This window comes from Pan paniscus, chromosome 1 (assembly GCF_029289425.2).
Source record: "Pan paniscus chromosome 1, NHGRI_mPanPan1-v2.0_pri, whole genome shotgun sequence".
Classification (NCBI taxonomy): Eukaryota; Metazoa; Chordata; class Mammalia; order Primates; family Hominidae; genus Pan; species Pan paniscus.
This window is the reverse complement of record NC_073249.2, coordinates 191,482,342-191,501,082: the sequence shown is the minus strand read 5'-3', so window position 1 is coordinate 191,501,082 and position 18,741 is coordinate 191,482,342. Positions and strand designations below refer to the sequence as shown.

At 37.4% G+C, this 18,741-nt stretch overlaps 1 protein-coding gene and 1 pseudogene across 10 annotated transcripts in view; both read left to right on the top strand.

The window, feature by feature from the left end:
- ZMYM4 (zinc finger MYM-type containing 4) overlaps positions 1-18,741 on the top strand; it is a 154,711-nt gene that overhangs the window by 76,154 nt on the left and 59,816 nt on the right. For 6 of the 10 annotated variants that reach the window (XM_034961047.3, XM_034961045.3, XM_034961068.3 and 3 more), the window contains 3 exons: positions 15,596-16,117; positions 17,866-17,927; positions 18,289-18,459. The exons of 3 other annotated variants lie outside the window; for them this stretch is intronic. In XM_034961047.3, coding sequence (XP_034816938.1) covers positions 15,596-16,117; positions 17,866-17,927; positions 18,289-18,459 — 755 coding nt within the window. Of the gene's footprint in view, positions 1-13,318; positions 13,504-15,595; positions 16,118-17,865; positions 17,928-18,288; positions 18,460-18,741 lie in introns of those variants that run through there. One more of the 10 variants, XM_034961064.3, reaches the window with a different exon arrangement.
- LOC129393502 (large ribosomal subunit protein uL18-like) lies at positions 7,491-13,204 on the top strand (annotated as a pseudogene).

Here is an 18,741-nt window from a genome sequence, read left to right as displayed (position 1 = left end):
AAGCTTACTGGAGTTGCTATTGGGGTTGTCTTGGGTCTGTAGATCAGTTTAGGGAGAATTGACATCTAAATAGTAATAAATCTTTCAGTTCATGAGCATGATGTGTCTTTTAGTTTATTTAGGTCTTCTTTAATTTTACTTAACAATGTTTTGTTGTTTTCCAAGTGTAGATCTTGCACCTATTTTGTTATATCCATAGATATTTCAAATTAGGCAATTATAAATGAAGTTTTTAAAAAATTAAATGTATTTTGTTGAGTTATAACTTCTAGATAATAAAATTTATTATATTTTAAAAGCATTTGAACTTGAACTTTTCACTTTGAAATAATTTCAGACTTTAAATATTAGTATAAGTCATCCAGTTCTGTTTTTTTTTTTTTTTTAATTGTTTTGGCATGGCCAGGCGCGGTGGCTCACGCCTGTAATCCCAGCATTTTGGGAGGCCAAGGCGGGTGGATCACAAAGTCAGGAGTTCAAGACCAGCCTGGCCAGCATGGTGAAACCCCGTCTCTACTAAAAATACAAAAATTAGCTTTGCACGGTGACGGGCACCTGTAATCCCAGCTACTTGGGAGGCTGAGGCAGACAATTGCTTGCACCCGGGAGGCGGAGGTTGCAGTGAGCTGAGATCACGCCACTGCACTCCAGCCTGGGCGACAGAGCGAGACTCTGTCTCAAAAAAAAAAAAGAAAAATTGTTTTGGCTTTTCATGTCTCTTGTAGTTACACATACATTTTAGAGTCAATGTGTAAATTTCTAGAATAATCCACAGAGACTTTGGAGTTACATTAAATCTCTAGATTAATTTGGGGGAAAATTAACACCTTAAGTATATATAGTCTTTTCATAAGCGTGGAATATTTCTTTTTTCCTTTTTTTTTTGAGACATTCTTGCTCTGTTGCCCAGGCTGGAGTGCAGTGGCGCTATCTGGGCTCACTTGCAACCTCTACCTCCTGGGTTCAAGCGATTCTCGTGCCTCAGCCTCCTGAGTAGCTGGAATTACAGGTGTGTGCCACCATGCCTGACTGATTTTTATATTTTTAGTAGAGATGGGGTTTCTCCATGTTGGCCAGGCTGATCTTGAACTCCTGGCCTCAAGTGATCCACCTGCCTCGACCTCCCTAAGTGCTGGGATTACAGGTGTAAGCCCCTGCGCCCAGCCGCTAGGATCTTTATTACAGTATTGAGTAGAAGTGGTGAGAGGAGAGATTTTTAACTGTTTTTTTCAACTTAGGGGGAAAGTATTCAGTCTTAAACTGTTAAGTAGGTCATGAGATGTTGATTTTTTTTTTATAGATGCCCTCTCTCAGATCAAAGACCTTCTTTTCTCTTTTCAGTTTACTGAAAGATATTTTCATGAATGAGTATTAAATTTTGTCAGTTGCTTTTTCTCTACTTAGATGACCATGTTATTTTTTCCTTTAATGTGTTAATATGAAGATGAATTTTAAAATATTAAACTCACTTTGTATTTATGGGATAAATCTTACTTATGATATATTATTTGTTTTATATGTTTCTATATTCAATTTGCCAATATTTTAAGTATTTATGCTAATATTTTAAGCAGCTATGTTTGTGAAAGATACTGGCATGTATTTTTCATGTAATGTGTTTTCCTGGTTTTGGTCCCAGGGCAATATTGGCCATATAAAATTAGGAAATGTTCCTTTCTCATATTTGCTTAAAGAGTTCATATAAGATGGGTTATTATTTCTTAAGTGTTTTATTTACTCAATTCACTAGTGGAGACATCTGGGCCTGGGGCTATTCAGATTTTCTATTTCTTCCATGTCAGTTTTGGTAATTTTCACCTTTTGAGCCATTTCTCTATCTGCACAGTCAGAATCTGCATCATCATGGAAATGTTCTTGTACACAGTTAAAGTATGGTAGCCACTGGCATCTGTGACTGTTGAGCACTTGAAATGTGATGGGTGCAGAACTGAAGTTTTAGTTTGACTAAATTTATTGCTTCTGGGCCTCTTGGCTAAGATCAAGTGTAATTTAATTAGAATTAAGTTTAAATAGTCACAAGTGTCAAGTGGCTACTGTATTGCATATCACAAAGCTAAACTGCCATTTATTTTTGTAAAGTTGTTAATCATTCTTATGTATTGCCATCAAGTTAATAATATTTTAAACTGTATGGACCTCCAGTTGTTTATAATATTTTCTTAGTTTATTTTTAATTTCTATAAAATCTGTAGTCCCTTATTTCATTCCTGATATTGGTAATGTGTATCCTCCACCACTCCCCGTATTACTTTTTTTTTTAAAGACAGGGTTTTACTCCTGTTGCCCAGGCTCTAGAGGGCAATGGTGCGATCTCGACTCACTGCCATCTCCGTCTCCCGGGCTCAAGCAATTCTCCGGCCTCAGCTTCCTGAGGATTACTGGTGCATGCCACTTCACCGGCTAATTTTTCTATGTTTTGTAGAGATGGGGTTTCACCATGCTGCCCAGGCTGGCCTTGAATTCCTAGGCTCAATCAGTCCGCCTGCCTTGGCCTCCCAAAGTGCTGGGATTACAACCGTGAGCCACTGTACCCAGCCTCCCATATTACTTCTTTAAAAATATCTTTAAAAACTTTAATTGTAGTAAAATATACATAAAATGAAATTTACCATCTTCACCATTTTTAAGTGTACAGTTCAGTAGCATTAACTGTTTACATTGTTGTGCAATCAGTCTGTAGAATGCTTTTAATTTTGCGAAACTGAAACTGTACACCCAATTTCCCAACTCGAAATTTCTCTCTTCTTTCAGCCTGTGGCAGTCACCCTTCTACTTTGTCTTTATGAATTCAGTTATTCTGTATGTTATGTGAGTGGAATCATGCAGTGTTTATCTTTATTTGGACTGATTTTACTTAGCATAATGTCTGCAAAGTTCATCCATTTTGTAGTATGTGTCAGAATTGCTTTCTTTTTAAGGCTGAATACTATTCCATTGTATGTATATACCACATTTTATCTGTTTATCTATAGTTGGACACTTGGGTTTCTTCTACCTTTTAGCTATTGTGGATGAGGCTGCTATGCAGGAGGGTTATTTTGGAACCAGTACTGCACCATGGTGGCTGGAAGTGGAATGTTTTATGATCAATATTTTAACTAGTGCCTAACTTACAATTTCTGTATGATTTTGAACTTAACTCAGAAATAGTTCTATAGAGGTGAGATGTTGTGGCTCACACCTGTAATCCCAGCACTTTGGGAGGCTGAGGCGGGTAGATCACCTGAGGTCAGGAGTTCGAGACCAGCTTGGCCAATATGGTGAAACCCTGCCTGTACTACAAACACAAAAATTAGCTGGGAGTGATGGCGTACGCCTGTAATCCCAGCTACTGAGGGAGCTGAGGCAGGAGAATCACTTGAACCTAGGAGGCGGAGGTTGTAGTGAGCCAAGATCATGCCACTGTACTCCAGCCTGGGTCACAAAGCGAGACTCCATCTCAAAAAAAAAAAAAAAGGAAAAAAAAAGAGAAAGAAATAGTTCTATAGATAATTTCCCTAAGTAGCTTTCTAAGCCTATTTAACTCAATATTATTTCTCTACCATAATGCCAGTTGTACTGTGTGAACTACACATAGCAACATTTCTATAGATGTAGTGTTAGCAAACCTTTTTCCTAGAGGGCCAAACAGTAAATATTTAAGCTTTCTTGGCTGTGGTCAACAAATACGACTTTTTGCATTCTCCCTATTCTTCTTTTTACAACCTTTTAAAAATGTAAAATCATTCTTAGCTTAGAGCCATCCAGAAATAGGCCCTGGATAAAATTGTTTAAGTAGGACTTCTTCTATATATATGTATTTATTTTGAGATGGAGTTTTGGCTCTTGTCACCCAGGCTGGAGTGCAATGGCACTGTCTTGGCTCACTGCAACCTCTACCTCCCGGGTTCAGGCAGTTCTCCTGCCTCAGCCTCCCGAGTAGCTGGGATTACAGGCGCACGCCACCACACCTGGCTAATTACTTGTATTTTTAGTAGAGACAGGGTTTCACCATGTTGGCCAAGCTGGTCTCGAACTCCTGACCTCAGGTGATCCACCGGCCTCGGCCTCCCAAAGTGCTGAGATTACAGGCGTGAGCCACTGCACCCAGCCTTCTATTTTTATTTTCAAAAAAATCTCCATTGACCATTTTTGCAGATAGTATGAGCTCTAGTAGAAGTGGTTTATTCTGTTAATGAACTTATGAGAGTAAAAAAATGAAGTTGTTATAAATTTACTGATGCCATTGAGGGAAAAAAAGTACAAGTTACTCTGTCTCTACAGTTATAAAGCCCTTAATAAAGGATTATTTTAACATTGCTTTCTTTTTTTTCCCTGGATTATAAGGGGTAGCGTTAAAAATTAGGTTTGGGGCTTGAACAGATTCTTGTTTATCTGAATGGAAAGGGATATCAGCTAAATCTGCTGTGACAAGTGAAGAGAGAAGATGAAAATACAGATTTTTGTTTTATAAGTAACAGAACTATGTTACAGAAATTTTGGAATTAGAAGGAAGAATAGTAGGAATGCTTATGGGCCTAAAGATTGGGGTATAGTTGGGTCATTGGTACCGTCTCCCCATATCTCTGTGGTATTGTGCTTCTGCAATTATTGGCAAAAATGACTTTTGTATTTATTATTTTGCTTATTATGTTATTCTGCTTAAAAAAGTAATATGCTCTTTGAAATACTGACATGTAATAAGATATGAAAATTTTACTCAGTGAGATGATAGTTTATTACAGTGATGTGCTTCAGTTTTAATAGACTTTTGACAGTTTTTAGGTAATTGCTGAATGTTTTATCAGTTTACCTCTAATCTTCTTGATCATTGTTGCCAGAACACTAGAAATAACAGGGATCATTCTAAAAAGTAAAGTCTGTTGTACTTGTTCTCATATTGAAAAACAATGATTTGTTTTATAAAATGGTTTATACTGTACTTCAAAGTCATAATTTTTAAAGCCTTAGTGCGTAAGTTAACTATTAAAATTGGTAAAAATCAAACTCATTTCTATCAGAAATGTATCAAGTGTAAATATTTATCACCTTTTGGTAAGCTATAAAATCAGATTGATCTAAATATTCCACTGGTTTCAAACTTTAAAAAAAATTTTGAAACACTGTTAGAAATATATTTTACATTGAGACATATACATGTGTATTTCTGTGTGTACACAAACATTTCTTGTAGCATTACTTATTGTCATTCTATATGATACACTTCGCTTTCTGTTCTAGCCCATTAAAAAAATACTGGTTCCTTAATGTGCCCATCCCTGCAACTTGAAAGAAGACTAAATTATTACATTGTAGTTATTATCTCGTTCTCATGCAGAGTTTTCTTTTGGCTATTGCCATATTGATAACTATGATTCTTTTTCAGTTTAGGATCATACATAAGAATTAACCATTTTTCTATTGTAAATGTGCTCTGATAAGAATCACAGTCTGTCACTAAAGGAGAAAACTAGAGTGGCTGTTGAGGAGCCACACAGCCACACAGTTCAGCATGCTTACCAAGATTTATTGTGTTTGTTCCCAAACTTTATTAATACTTGCCATTGTAATTATATGAGTTAACATGTACATTTTTTTACACTAGTGAAATGTTACTTTGAAAAGTAAACTTGTTTCTGTGAAAATTTGAGTGCTTTAGAAAAACTAAGCAAGTCAGTAAAAACATGGATGTGCAAGTGTCTTTACTTTCTCCCTCCATTTTAAAGAAACTCAGATTGCAATCATGAAGATGGCCTATATGGTTGTGATTTATTTATTTTTATTTCATTTTTTTTTGAGATGGAGTCTCCCTCTGTCACCTGGGCTGGAGTTCAGTGATGTGATCTTAGCTCACTGCAACCTCCACCTCCTGGGTTCAAGCGATTCTCATGCCTCAGCTTCCTGAGTGGCTGGGATTACAGGCATGCACCTGGCAAATTTTTGTATTTTTAGTAGAGATGGGGTTTTGCCCTGTTGGCCAGGCTCATCTCGAACTCCTGACCTCAAGTGATCTGCCTGCTTCAGCCTCCCTAAGTGCTGGGATTACAGGCGTGAGCTATGGTGTCCGGCCTGTGGTTTAGTTAAGAAAGACATATTAGTATAGCCATTATCAAAATCTTGGCTGATATTAAATGATTGGTAAATGTGCTTTTGTATGTCTCAAGTAAAAATAAATGTTTAAGGCAATTGTGTTTCATTTTTAATGATTTTTGGCTTTGACTGTTGAATTACATTGTGATCTTATAAAGGGGTTTTTATTATTTAGGAAATTATATTTTATTGAATAGCAGTAATAGTCAGAGAAATGTTTATGTGACAGCGGCCGAGCGCGGTGGCTCATGCCTGTAATCCTAGCACTTTGGGAGGCTGAGGCAGGTGGGTCACTTAAGGTCAGGAGTTTGAAACCAGCCTGGCCAACATGGTGAAACCTCGTCTCTACTAAAAATACAAAAAAACCAGCCAGGCGTGGTGGTGGGCACCTGTAATCCCAGCTGCTTGGGAGGCTGAGGCAGGAGAATTGCTTGAACCCGGGCAGTGGAAGTTGCAGTGAGCTGAGATCATACCACTGCACTCCAGCCTGGGAGACAGAGCCAGACTCTGTCTTTAAAAAAAAAAAAAAAAGTTTCTGTGACAAAACAAAGTGCTAACTTAAGCTTTTATTTAAAACAAATCACAATCACCTTGTTTTTGTTTTTCATTTTTTAATTTATATAATTTAATTTTTGTTTGTTTTTCATTTTTTATATATATATATATATATATATTTTAAAGACAGAGTCTCTCTCTGTCACCCAGGCTGGGTTCAGTGGCACAGTCATAACTCACTGCAGCCTTCAACTCCTAGGCTCAAGTGATCCTCCTGCCTCAGCCTCTTGAGTAGCTGGGACTACAGGTGTGTGCCACCATGCCTGGCTTGTTTTTTAATTTTATTTGTAGAGACGAGGTCTTGCTGTGTTGCCCAAGCTGATCTGAAACTCCTGGGCTCAAGTGATCTTCCTGACTCCATCTTGAAAAAAAAAAAAAAAAAAAGTAGCAATCTCAGGGAATTGTTAGAGAACCATGATTTCTAAAGTTGAAATTACTTTTTTTTTTTTGAGACGGAGTCTTGCTCTGTTGCCCAGGCTGGAGTGCAATGGCACAATCTCGGCTCACTGCAACCTCTACCTCCCAGGTTCAAGTGATTCTCCTACCTCAGCCTCCCTAGTAGCTGGGATTAAAGGCATGTGCCACCACGCCCAGCTAATTTTTCTATTTTTAGTAAGTGGGGTTTTGCCATGTTGGCTAGGCTGGTCTCGAACTCCTGACCTCAGGTAATCCGCCCACCCCACCCTCCCAAGATGCTGAGATTACAGGCGTGAGCCACCACACCTGGCCGAAATTACTATTAATACTAGTTTATTTCTGAAAATTATGCTTTGATTAAAAACAAAAATGTGCCCTTCCCACTCCCAGCACTGCTGGGCCTGTAGGTCTCTGTCCAGCTGCAAAGATCTCTCTTCTGCAGGATGGGGTTTGTTAAAGTTGTTAAGAATAAGGCCTGCTTTAAGAGATACCAAGTGAAATTTAGAAGATGACGAGAGGGTAAAACTGATTACTATGCTTGGAAACGCTTGGTGATACAGGATAAAAATAAATACAAAACACACAAATACAGGATGATAATTCGTGTAACAAACAGAGATATCATTTGTCAGATTGCTTATGCCCTTATAGAGGGGGATATGATAGTCTGCGCAGCATATGCATATGAACTGCCAAAATATGGTTTGAAGGTTGGCCTGACAAATTATGCTGCAGCGCATTGTACTGGCCTGCTGCTGGCCTGCAGCCTTCTCAATAGGTTTGGCATGGACAAGATCTGTGAATGCCAAGTGGAGGTGACTGGTGGTGAATACAATGTGGAAGGCAATCATGGTCAGCCACGTGCCTTTACCTGCTATTTGGAAGCAGACCTTGCCAGAACTACCACTGGCAATAAAGTTTTGGGTACCCTGAAGGGCGCTGTGGATGGAGGCTTGTCTGTCCCTCACAGTACCAAACGATTCCCTGGTTATGATTCTGAAAGCAAGGAATTTAATGCAGAAGTACACCGGAAGCACATCATGGGCCAGAAAGTTGCAGATTACATGCACTATTTAATGAAAGAAGATGAAGATGCTTACAAGAAACAGTTCTCTCAATACATAAAGAACAGCGTAACTCCAGACATGATGGAGGAGATGTATAAGAAAGCTCATGCTGCTATACGAGAGAATCCAGTCTATGAAAAGAAGCCCAAGAAACAAAAAAGAAGAGGTGGAACCATCCCAAAATATCCCTTGCTCAGAAGAAAGATCGGGTAACTCAAAAGAAGGCAAACTCCCTCAGAGCTCAGGAGCAGGCTGCTGAGAGCTAAACCAAACAATTTTCTATGAGGATTTTTCAGATAAAGACAATAAACTGATGGATAGCAACAACAACAACAAAAAACAAAAACCAAAAAAACAAAAAACAAAAATGTGCAGGAGGAATATGTTAGAATATTTCACAATATTTATTTATATGATAGTTGAATTCCTTAGTTGGTGGTTATACCTTGAAATGATTCTTGGATATAGCATAGAATTATCAGTATACTGCTAAAGCAGTGACTAAGAGGGACAAAGAATGGCGGTTGACTTTACCTCGAAGTATGAAATTTGCTTTCATTATAAAACAAATATTGTTCTTAAATTACTTAAAATAACTTTATTCTCCTTGTGCAAAATCTAAGTCTATTTGCATTTTACTGATCACAGTCTCTATTACACAAAGATTTTCCTCCTGAACTCACTGCTCTTTATTAGAGCTTTCTTGTAAGCATACTACAAAGCTGTAATATTCTCAATCTTAAAAAAAAATCTTATAAAAAACCACAAGTAAATAGGCTGGGTACAGTGACTTGCACCTATAATTCCAGCATTTTGGGAGGCTGAGGTGGGAGGATCGCTTGAGTCCAGGAGTTCAAGACCAGACTGGGCAACAGAGCAAGACCTTGTCTCTACTAATAATTTAAAAATTAGCGCATGCGCGCGCGCGCGCGCACACACACACACACACACACACACACACACACACACACACACACACACACAGCCGAAGTCCAAAAAACAAAAACCTCTATTAAGGGCCTCTGAATAGTTATCTCTGTTCCTTCAGTTCCTCTGAAGAATTATTTTATACTAGGATTCTCAAGTTATCTCCTCTCAATCTCTATTGGGATCACTCCACTCTGACTTGTACACTCATTTTCCCACTGATGTAGCTGTTGTGAAGTTAGAAGTTAAGTTCTCAGTCTTCATTTTATCAGTCATCTCAGCAGCATTCATTATGGTTAAGGCACTCCCTCCTATTTTCTTCTTTAGCTTCTATGACACCAGTCTCCTCATTTTTCTCCTACTCTATTAGCTGTTCCTTCTTAGTGTCTTTTTCTGACTCCTTCATTTTGACCAGATTTCTAAATACTGAAGTATGTCAGGACTCTCAGCTGTCTTCCATCTGTAGTAAATAAACTCACTAGGTGATCTTACCTAGTTTCATGAATTTTAAGTACCATCTCTTCATTGATGAGTCCCAAATTTATGTCTCATTTCTTGGCCAGTCTTCTCTTAACTACAGGCTAATATATCCAACTGTCTTCTTGATATTTCCATTTGAAGATTTAAGAAGGATTTCAAAATCTACCATCCCAAAACCAGATTATTCATTCTCCCTCTTTCAGTGTGGTCCTCCCTTAGTGTTCCTATCTCAAGAAATGACACCCTGTTGTGTTATTCTTGACTCCTTTCATACCCAGCATCTCATATACGTATCAGGCAATGCCTCTACCTTCAAAATATATCCACACCTGACTACTGTTCTTCACATCCACCATTATTATTACCTTGGGTTTAACTACCAGTTTTTCCTTGGGTTATTGTAGCTTCCTAAGTGGTCCTAAGTGGTCTTCCTGCTTCCATTCTTCTTCTGCTCCGTATAACATTGAACACTTCATAGTACACAGAAGCTATATGTAGAATGTATGATCCTTGTAAAACATAAATTATGTTAATTTGTCTGTAGAGTCTTCTAACGACTTCCTTTTACACTTACATACATTGCAGTTTTTTCCTGTTGCTTGCAATTTCCTAATAGATCCATTCTGTTTATTTCTCTTTTCTCATTTTTTAATCACTCTTCCTCTCATACATGCAATTCCAGCCATACCATCCTTGCTTTTCCTCACATACGCCAAACATACTCACAGTGTCTAAAAGCCAGAAATCTTCCATGAGAAATTTGTGCTTTCAGGTGTTTCAGCTGCTGAGATCGTAGTGTTCTGTTTTGTTCTCTTGTTATAAGCTCTGAGAAACAGAAACTTTCTTTTATTTGGTTATATGGATCACAAGGATGAGAAGAATTCTGATTCAGTTAAGTAATGTAACTAGTACTTACATTTTAATTGCATAAGATTTTATGCAGCCTACAGATTTATTGTGTAAGTACCAAAATTGCTAATTCACATCAGTTGCTTTGTTAGAAATTGACATCTCTGAGGCCAGGTGCAGTGGCTCATGCAGTCCCAGAACTTTGGGAGGCCAAGACAGGAAGAGTGCTTGAGCCCAGGAGTTTGAGACCAGCCTGGGCAATGTGGTGAAACTCCCATCTCCACAAAAAATTTAAAAAAAATTAGCTGGATGTGGTGACATACATCTGTGGTCTCAGCTATTTGGGAGGCTGAGATGGGAGGATCACCTGAGCCCAGGAGGCTGAGACTGCAATGAGCCATGGTCATGCCACTGCACTCCAGTCTGGGTGACAGCAAGATTCTGTCTCAAAAAAAGAAAGAAAGAAAAAAAAAGAAATTGGCATCTCTGAGAAAACTGTAAATCTCCAGTGCATTTCAAAGATTTAAAAAATTTTTTTCACTTAACAGATCTTGGGAATTCATAAAGCTGCCTCATTCTCTTTAACAGCTATATAATATTCCATTAGAGGTATGTATTATAATTAAGTTAGCCTCACTGATGAACACATATGCTGTTTTCAGTCTTTTTCTGCTATAAATGTTCTTTTTCATCACTCTCTTGTGAGATTATATCTGCAGGATGAATTTGTAAAAGTTGAATTGTTGGGCTGGGCGTGGTGTCAAACGCCTGTAATCCCAGCACTTTGGGAGGCCAAGGCGGGTGGATCACCTGAGGTCAGGAGTTTTGAGACCAGCCTGGCCAACATGGTGAAACCTTGTCTCTACTAAAAATACAAAAATTAGCCGGGTGTGGTGGCAGGTGCCTGTAATCCCAGCTACTCAGGAGGCTGAGGCAGGAGAATCGCTTGAACCTGGGAGGCAGAGGTTGCAGTGAGCCAGGATGGCACCACTGCATTCCAGCCTGGGCGACAGAGTGAAACTTTGTCTTTAAAAAAAAAAAAAAAAAAAGTTGAATTGTTGAGTCAAGAGTTCTGTGTATTCAAAGTATCAAAAACATTGCCTAATTGCTCTTTATTAGTTTTATACCAGTTTGCATTCCTACCAGCAGTATTTGACTGCAGGGGTTGGCAAACGTTTTTCTGTTAAGGGCCAGATGGTAAATATTTTGGACTTTGCAGCCTACATATGGTCTCTTTCAAAAACTTTTCTTTGTATATATTTTAGTCTTGGGCCATAGTTTCCCAATTTTGGCCTATAATATAGCTGCAAGACTTTATTTTTTATTTTTATTTATTTTTTATTTTTGAGACAGAGTCTAACTGTCGCCCAGGCTGGAGTGCAGTGGCGCAATCTCAGCTCACTGCAAGCTCCACCTTCCAGGTTCGTGCTGTTCTCCTGCGTCAGCCTCCCGAGTAGCTGGGACTACAGGTGCCCGTCACCACGCCTGGCTTCTTTTTTTTTTTTTTTTTTAAGTAGAGACAGGGTTTCACCGTGTTAGCCAGGATGGTCTCAATCTCCTGACCTCGTGATCCACCCACCTTGGCCTCCCAAAGTGCTGGGATTACAGGCGTGAGCCACCGCACCCAGCCATCTGCAAGACTTTTATCAAAACTTTTTGTCATTACCAACCTGCTGTGTGAATGTGATATCTCGTTTTATTAGTTTGCATTTCTCTTGTTGAACCTTAGTATTTTGCTCTCTCTGAAATATTTGTTTGAGCCCTTTGCTTTTATATGTGTATTTGGTTATTTGTCTGTATCTTTACTGAACTATAGGTCCTATCTTTATCTTTTAAGGAAATTACCCTTTGTGATATGAAATAAAACCTTTTAAATCAGTTTATCTTTTTATCTTTTTGATTTGGTTTGTGTTTTCTCATCTCTAGCCATTTTTAAAGTCACATTTGATCTGTTATATTTTTATTTATAATTGATCTTTTATTCTGGATTTTTTTGGTCATTATTAGAAAGGCTTGTCTCTGCGACTCAAAAATAATTCTTCCATAGTTTCTTTAATATTACTAAAATAATTCTTCCATAGTTTATTTAATATTACTGTTTTATTTCTTTATGCCTAAAACTTAGATACATCTGTAAAATTTTTTGATGTGAGTTAGGGATCTCATTTTTCCATATGACTACCCTTTTCTTCAAATACTATATCCTGGATTTAAATGTAATGATAAGGGGCTGGGTGCAGTGGCTCATGCCTGTAATCCCAGCAGTTTGGCAGGCTGAGGTGGGCGGATTGCTTGAGCTCAGGAGTTCAAGACCAAACTGGGTCTCTACAAAAAATACAAAGATTAGCCAGATGTGGCGGCATGCGCCTGTAATCTCAGCCACTTGAGAGGCTGAGGTAGGAGGATTGCTTGAGTCCTGGAGGCGGAGGTTGTAATAAGCTGAGATCATGCCACTGCACGCCAGCCTGGGTGACAGAGCCAGATCCTGTCTCAAAAAATGAACCAACTAACTAAATAAATAAGTAAATGTAGTGATATGGAAAGTTGCTTACAATATTACTTCTTAGTATTGACTTCTCATGCACTATAGAACTCATTGTTCTGACTACATAAAACGCCTAATTTTTCATTTATGAAAAATTACAGAGCACATGCTATGTGGTCAGCTACTAATGATGAAACGTTGAGATGGCTCACCTGTAAGTTCTTCAGCATACATCTCCTAAGATTTTAGCATCTGTTTTACTATCTGTTGTCTCAATTGATTATTTTAGAAAGTATAGACAATTTTTCCAATTATATTATTGCCTCTACGTTTATTAGCAAATGTTCTTATGATAGAAACAAGCTTTTCTCTCCTTCCCTTTGACATTATGGACTCAAATCATTATTTACCCTCATACTGTTTCTAATTTTCTGTTTATTTTTTCTAGCTCTGTGAGGAGGAAGAGTCATAGCTATCTCTTTCATCATTTTATCCCTAGAACCTAGTGCAATACCTACCACAGAGTGGTTTCCTAATAAATATGTACTGAATGAATGAATACTTCAAGCAGTGGGGAGCTATTGAAGAATCTCAAGGGAGGATGTAATGTGAAATGATTTACATTTTGGAAAGGTAATTCTGGTGTCATTATGGAAGAGAGCAACTTGAGCAAAGCTCAGAAAAAAAAAAAAGAAAGAAACGGGGTTGCCCTGTCACATCACCCAGGCTGGAGTGCAGTAGCACAATTATAGCTTGCTGCAGCCTCAAACTCTTGAGTTCAAGTGATCCTCCTTCCTCAGCCTCCTGAGTAGCTAGGACTGCATGTGTGTACCACTACACCTGGCTGATTAAAACAAAATTTTTTTTTGTAGAGATGGGCTCTTGCTATGTTGCCCAGGCTGGTCTTGAACTCCTGGCCTCAAACAATCCTCTGGCCTCAGCCTCCCAAAGTGCTAAGATTATAGGTGTGAGCCACTGTGCCTGGCCCAGGAAAGCTTTCCTTTGGGTTCTGTATCAGTTGGGACCTGATTACAGATAATCCAACTCAAATCAACTTAACAAAAGGAATTTATTGGATTCCATAATCCAGAGAAGGGTTGAAGAACCAGCCACATGAAGGATGTAACTGGGCTTCAGGAACAAATAAGAGCAAGGATGCCAGTGCCACTAATATTTTTAGTCTTCACCTCACTCTATTTTTATCAGTTCCAGTTTGTTTGCTGATGTATCAATTAAATGTGGTTTGGGCATAGAGTTTATAAGGGTATGGTTGCTTCCTGAGTATCCATGTGGACTGAATTAGTATACCTTTGAAGGTATTGTAGAATCCAGGAGGAGACGTGGAGTATTAGAACTAGGTGCTGAGTGGAAAAGATGGATTTGAGAGAGATAAGTAATAAAGTTGACAGAATTTGTCCAGGGGGAAATCTTGAGCAACTGCTGGTTTGGTGAATCTGTTAACCATCTGAGGGAAATATAAGAAGCATATGCTTGGAATGGGAGGGAACATGATGAGTTTTGATTTTAGAGATGCTAAGTTGGAGAACATGTAGGAGCTAGTTGAATATAGACATCCGAAATCTTATAAGAAAGGTCTAAGCTTAAGTGCTTAGGAAGTCAGTAGCAAAGGTAAGTGTTATGGAGGTGAACAAAATAGCTCAGTCTGAGTGTAAAAGTAAAGAGAACGGGAATCTTGCAGAAAAACTAACATTGAAGCCATGTGAACAGAAGAAGAGGAGTATAAAATAAATTATAAGGCAATTAAGGAAAGTAAGAAATAAGAGTACCAAAGAATCCAAAGGAATTTTATCCATGAGGGATATGCCATTTAGGAATTGAAAAAAGTCAATTTGCTTTGACCATTAGGAGATCATTGATGATGTTAATGAGAAAAGTTCCAGTGGAAAGTTGGGAGCTGATTGTATTAAGCTCAAAGGGTTAATGATAGAGATGAAGTAGAAGCAAACTAGGTAGAATTTTTTTCCTACAAGTTTGTGAAGGGAAGATGAATGAGGGCATTGTAGGGTTAGGGCATGAATGAGGGCATTGCTTTGTTTTGTTTTGGAATGGGAGAGATTAGTATATATTAGTAGTTTTAAACAGTAAATAGTCTTTTATTCTAGGTTGGATAAAATTTATTTTTATGTGTAAGTATTAACTGCCGTCAGTGTTTATTAGTGTTAGTGCAGAGAAAATGGGACTCAGACCAAAGACCTGAGTGCTAATCTCAGTTTTCCCTGAATAATCGCCATAATAATTATAATTACCATTTTATATTCCCTTCTATTTGTCAGTCATTGTGTTAGTAGGTCTTTTGTACATACTATCACTAATCCTCACCACAAATTTATCTCCAAGGTGAGTATTATGCTGTTGTATAGATAGACTCTGAGAGTTTACTTTTTAGGATTACATAGATTTTCAGGATCATGCTTTGATTTCAACACAGATATGTCTGATTCTGAAGTTGGTGCTCTTTTCTCTATATCACGTAGCTTTCTTTTCTAACCTAAAGTAGTTTCTCAAGTTTTGGCTCCTTGTTTCCTTAACTGTCAGATAGGAATAGTTGTATCTGTCACACCTATATCAAAGTGTTAAATGAATACTATGGTAATATCTGTATTTTGTTTGAAAAAATATTTATTTGGTTAAATACCAGACTGACCTTATCATTGTGGTCATCTTTAGCACTATCATTTGTCTAAACAGTATTTTACTTTTTAAGGTGGTGGTATCATGGATACAGAAATGTCTGAAGATATAGACCACAACTTAACTCCTACCCTTGACAGCATGTCTTATGGAATGCCGAATCAAACAGGATCTGAAAATTCATTGCTGGATGAAGATGATTATTTTTTGAACTCTGGGGATCTTGCAGGAATTCCAGTCGTTGGTAGTGACAATGAGGATGAACAGGATTTTAGTTCAAAGGACAATCTTGTTTCTTCAATTCATACTGATGATAGCTTGGAAGTAGAGAGAAGAGTCACACAGCATGAATCAGACAATGAGAATGAAATACAAATTCAAAATAAGTTAAAAAAAGACTTTCCTAAACAATTTGATCAGGTTTCTGTCTTTAAATCAATACGGAAAGATTTTAGTCTAGTAAGAGAAAACAGCAAAGAGACATTTTCTGGAAAGGAGAAAAATAGAGACCTAACTTATGAACGTGAAAAACGGTTGGATAAACCCCATAAAGATTTGGATTCAAGGTTGAAAAGCAGTTTTTTTGATAAAGCAGGTAATAATTGTTGGACTTAGAACCATAAAACACAATTAAAAATTACCGATCATAATATATAGCTTTTATTACTTTTGATGTTAAGTGAAGTATGAACGGTTAAATTCATTGTAAGCTTGTCATTTTTCTTTTGTCCTTGTTCTTTGCAGAGTGACTGAATTTCTCCCAGTAACTTTTGGTAATGGTATAAATGGTTGAAAATAGCTCTAAACCTCATTTCTCCCTCCCCTGGTTGCAATGTTTTGATGAGAAAGGCAAGATACTTGAATCACCTGTTCATTTTCTTTGGTTGAACATTGGAACCTGAAGTTGGATTTAACTTCTTTGTGCTGTAAGCACTAATTCAAACTGCTGTCTCACCACTTAGTCCAAATTAGGGAGTTATTTTATTTTTTTAATTTTAATTTAATTTTTTGTTTATTAACTCTCACCTCTATCTGAAAGGGAGTTTTTTTTAATAAAAAAACCCAAACATTTCTAATTTATGTTTTAGAAGTTTCTTGAGGTTCCTCCTGAGCCTCTTTGCCCAGTGTACCCTATACTTTAGCTTTAGTTAACATTCTTGAATATATCACATATTTCCTTCTATGCCTTCCTTTCCTCCTGCTATTCCATTTGCCTGCATGTCATTTTCTCTCTGTATATTTGCTTGTGAAAGTACTTCTTATCCAACAATGCCTAACTCATAAACCTCTTCTACTCTGTCATCATTCTAACTGCTCTACATCAAGAATGGTTTCCTTATCTGTATTTCCACAGCATTTTCATGCCTCATTATTTATAGTACTTATCACACAGTATTATAGTTCTATATTTGTTTTACCTTACCTACTAGTGTAGGAGTTGAGGGCCAGATTGTATCTTACTCATCTTTGTATTCTTGGGGCCTAACCTGGTGTAGTAAAATAGTAATTCTTCAATAAATGTTCAATAGCTGTGAAGGAAAGCAAGTATTCTATACCAGTCCTTGTATTTCTTCTAACAATGCTAGGAAATGTATGGTAGAAAGAACAAACCAGTATTGTTAAAAAGACAGCTTTTGAGTATGTACAAGTCTGTGCAAGGATATACTATATTTTTCTCTATAATTCAGTATATATTTCCAATATCCCTTCTTGGGGTATGAGAGTCATGTTTCTCAAGGAACATAATGTCTAGTAGTAGAATGGACAAGACAAGTCAGGCCGTAGAAGTGCCAGTGTCCAGCTGAATAGCGTAAGATTTAATTTACAGTTAAAGACAGTGGTAGAAGAGTTTGTCATAAGGCAGTTCAAAAAGATGTCTTTCAAATAACTGAAACTGTGTTTTAGGGATTCTTAGAAGAGAGATGATTTTTAACTTAGTGAACAGGGAAGGTTTTATAGAGGAGAGGTGAATTTTTAACTGAGCTGAGTCTGGAAAACTGTATAAAGATTAGGATAGACAGAGGGGACTTGGAATAGAATAAGTAGAAATGGGGGAGAACAAAGGCAAGCAATTTTCAGAGCAAAAATAATTTTTTTTTTTTTTTTTTTTTTAGGTTTGAGCAAGGAAAAAATGTAGGGTAAGGCTAAAAGCTAGGTGGGGCCAGATTGTGCAGAACTTTGAGTGAAAATACCTTTTGGGTGTTTTTGGGACCCAGTTCACTCTAACGAGCATCTTTGTTGGAAAAGAGAGGTGATTATCAAATGATAGCTTTTTAGGTCACTCTTTGTAAGATTTGTTATTCATATACATGTGTTTGTTTGTTTGTTTTTTCCTTTCAATAGCTAATCAAGTTGAAGAAACATTACATACCCATTTACCACAAACCCCAGAAACAAACTTTAGGGTAAGTTTTCAGTGTGTATGTAGATTGCTGTAACTGTGACAAGTGTCAAAGTTTTCTTTATGTCACTTTCTAAATTCTAACAATGTATTAGGTAGAGCACTGATTTTTTTTTTAATTTGCTTAATATTTGTTTAAGGTCATCATCGGAGACATTCTAAAAAGCCTCAAATCTTAGGGTCTTTATTTGTATTTGGTATTTGGACATATAACACAATTACTTTTAGGCGTAGGCATAAGATCCAAAAGCTAATGAATGTCCATAGAGTTCTTCATTTCCAATGAGCTTTTCTTTGGGTGTTAAACCTGAAGAGGAATCATTTTAAAATCTGAATATTTATTAATCCTTTATATTGTGTTTTAGGATTCCAGCTACCCATTTGCCAATAAAGAATCCATTGGTTCGGAACTGGGGAATTCCTTTGCATCAAATATTAGAATTAAAGAAGAACCTTTGGATGATGAGTATGACAAAGCAATGGCACCACAGCAGGGACTACTAGACAAAATAAAAGATGAACCTGACAATGCTCAAGTAAACATTTCACCTTTTTTCCCCCCTTCTTTTTGTTCCACACATTGAATTATTCATTTGAGAGAGGAAGTGCTTAAGAAGTGAAATAGTTTGTTGACAGGGTGAAAGGAAACTCTTAAAGAAGGTTGAGGCGATTTGAATTACCATATAAGGCATTAACGAGCTATATGAAACTTTTCCTGAGTAGTAATTAAGGCTTTTAATCATCTTTGTTTCTTAATACCACTGTGATTTTTGCAATGCATTTTAGCGCAAGGCTTTGAGAACTATACAGCAGATATG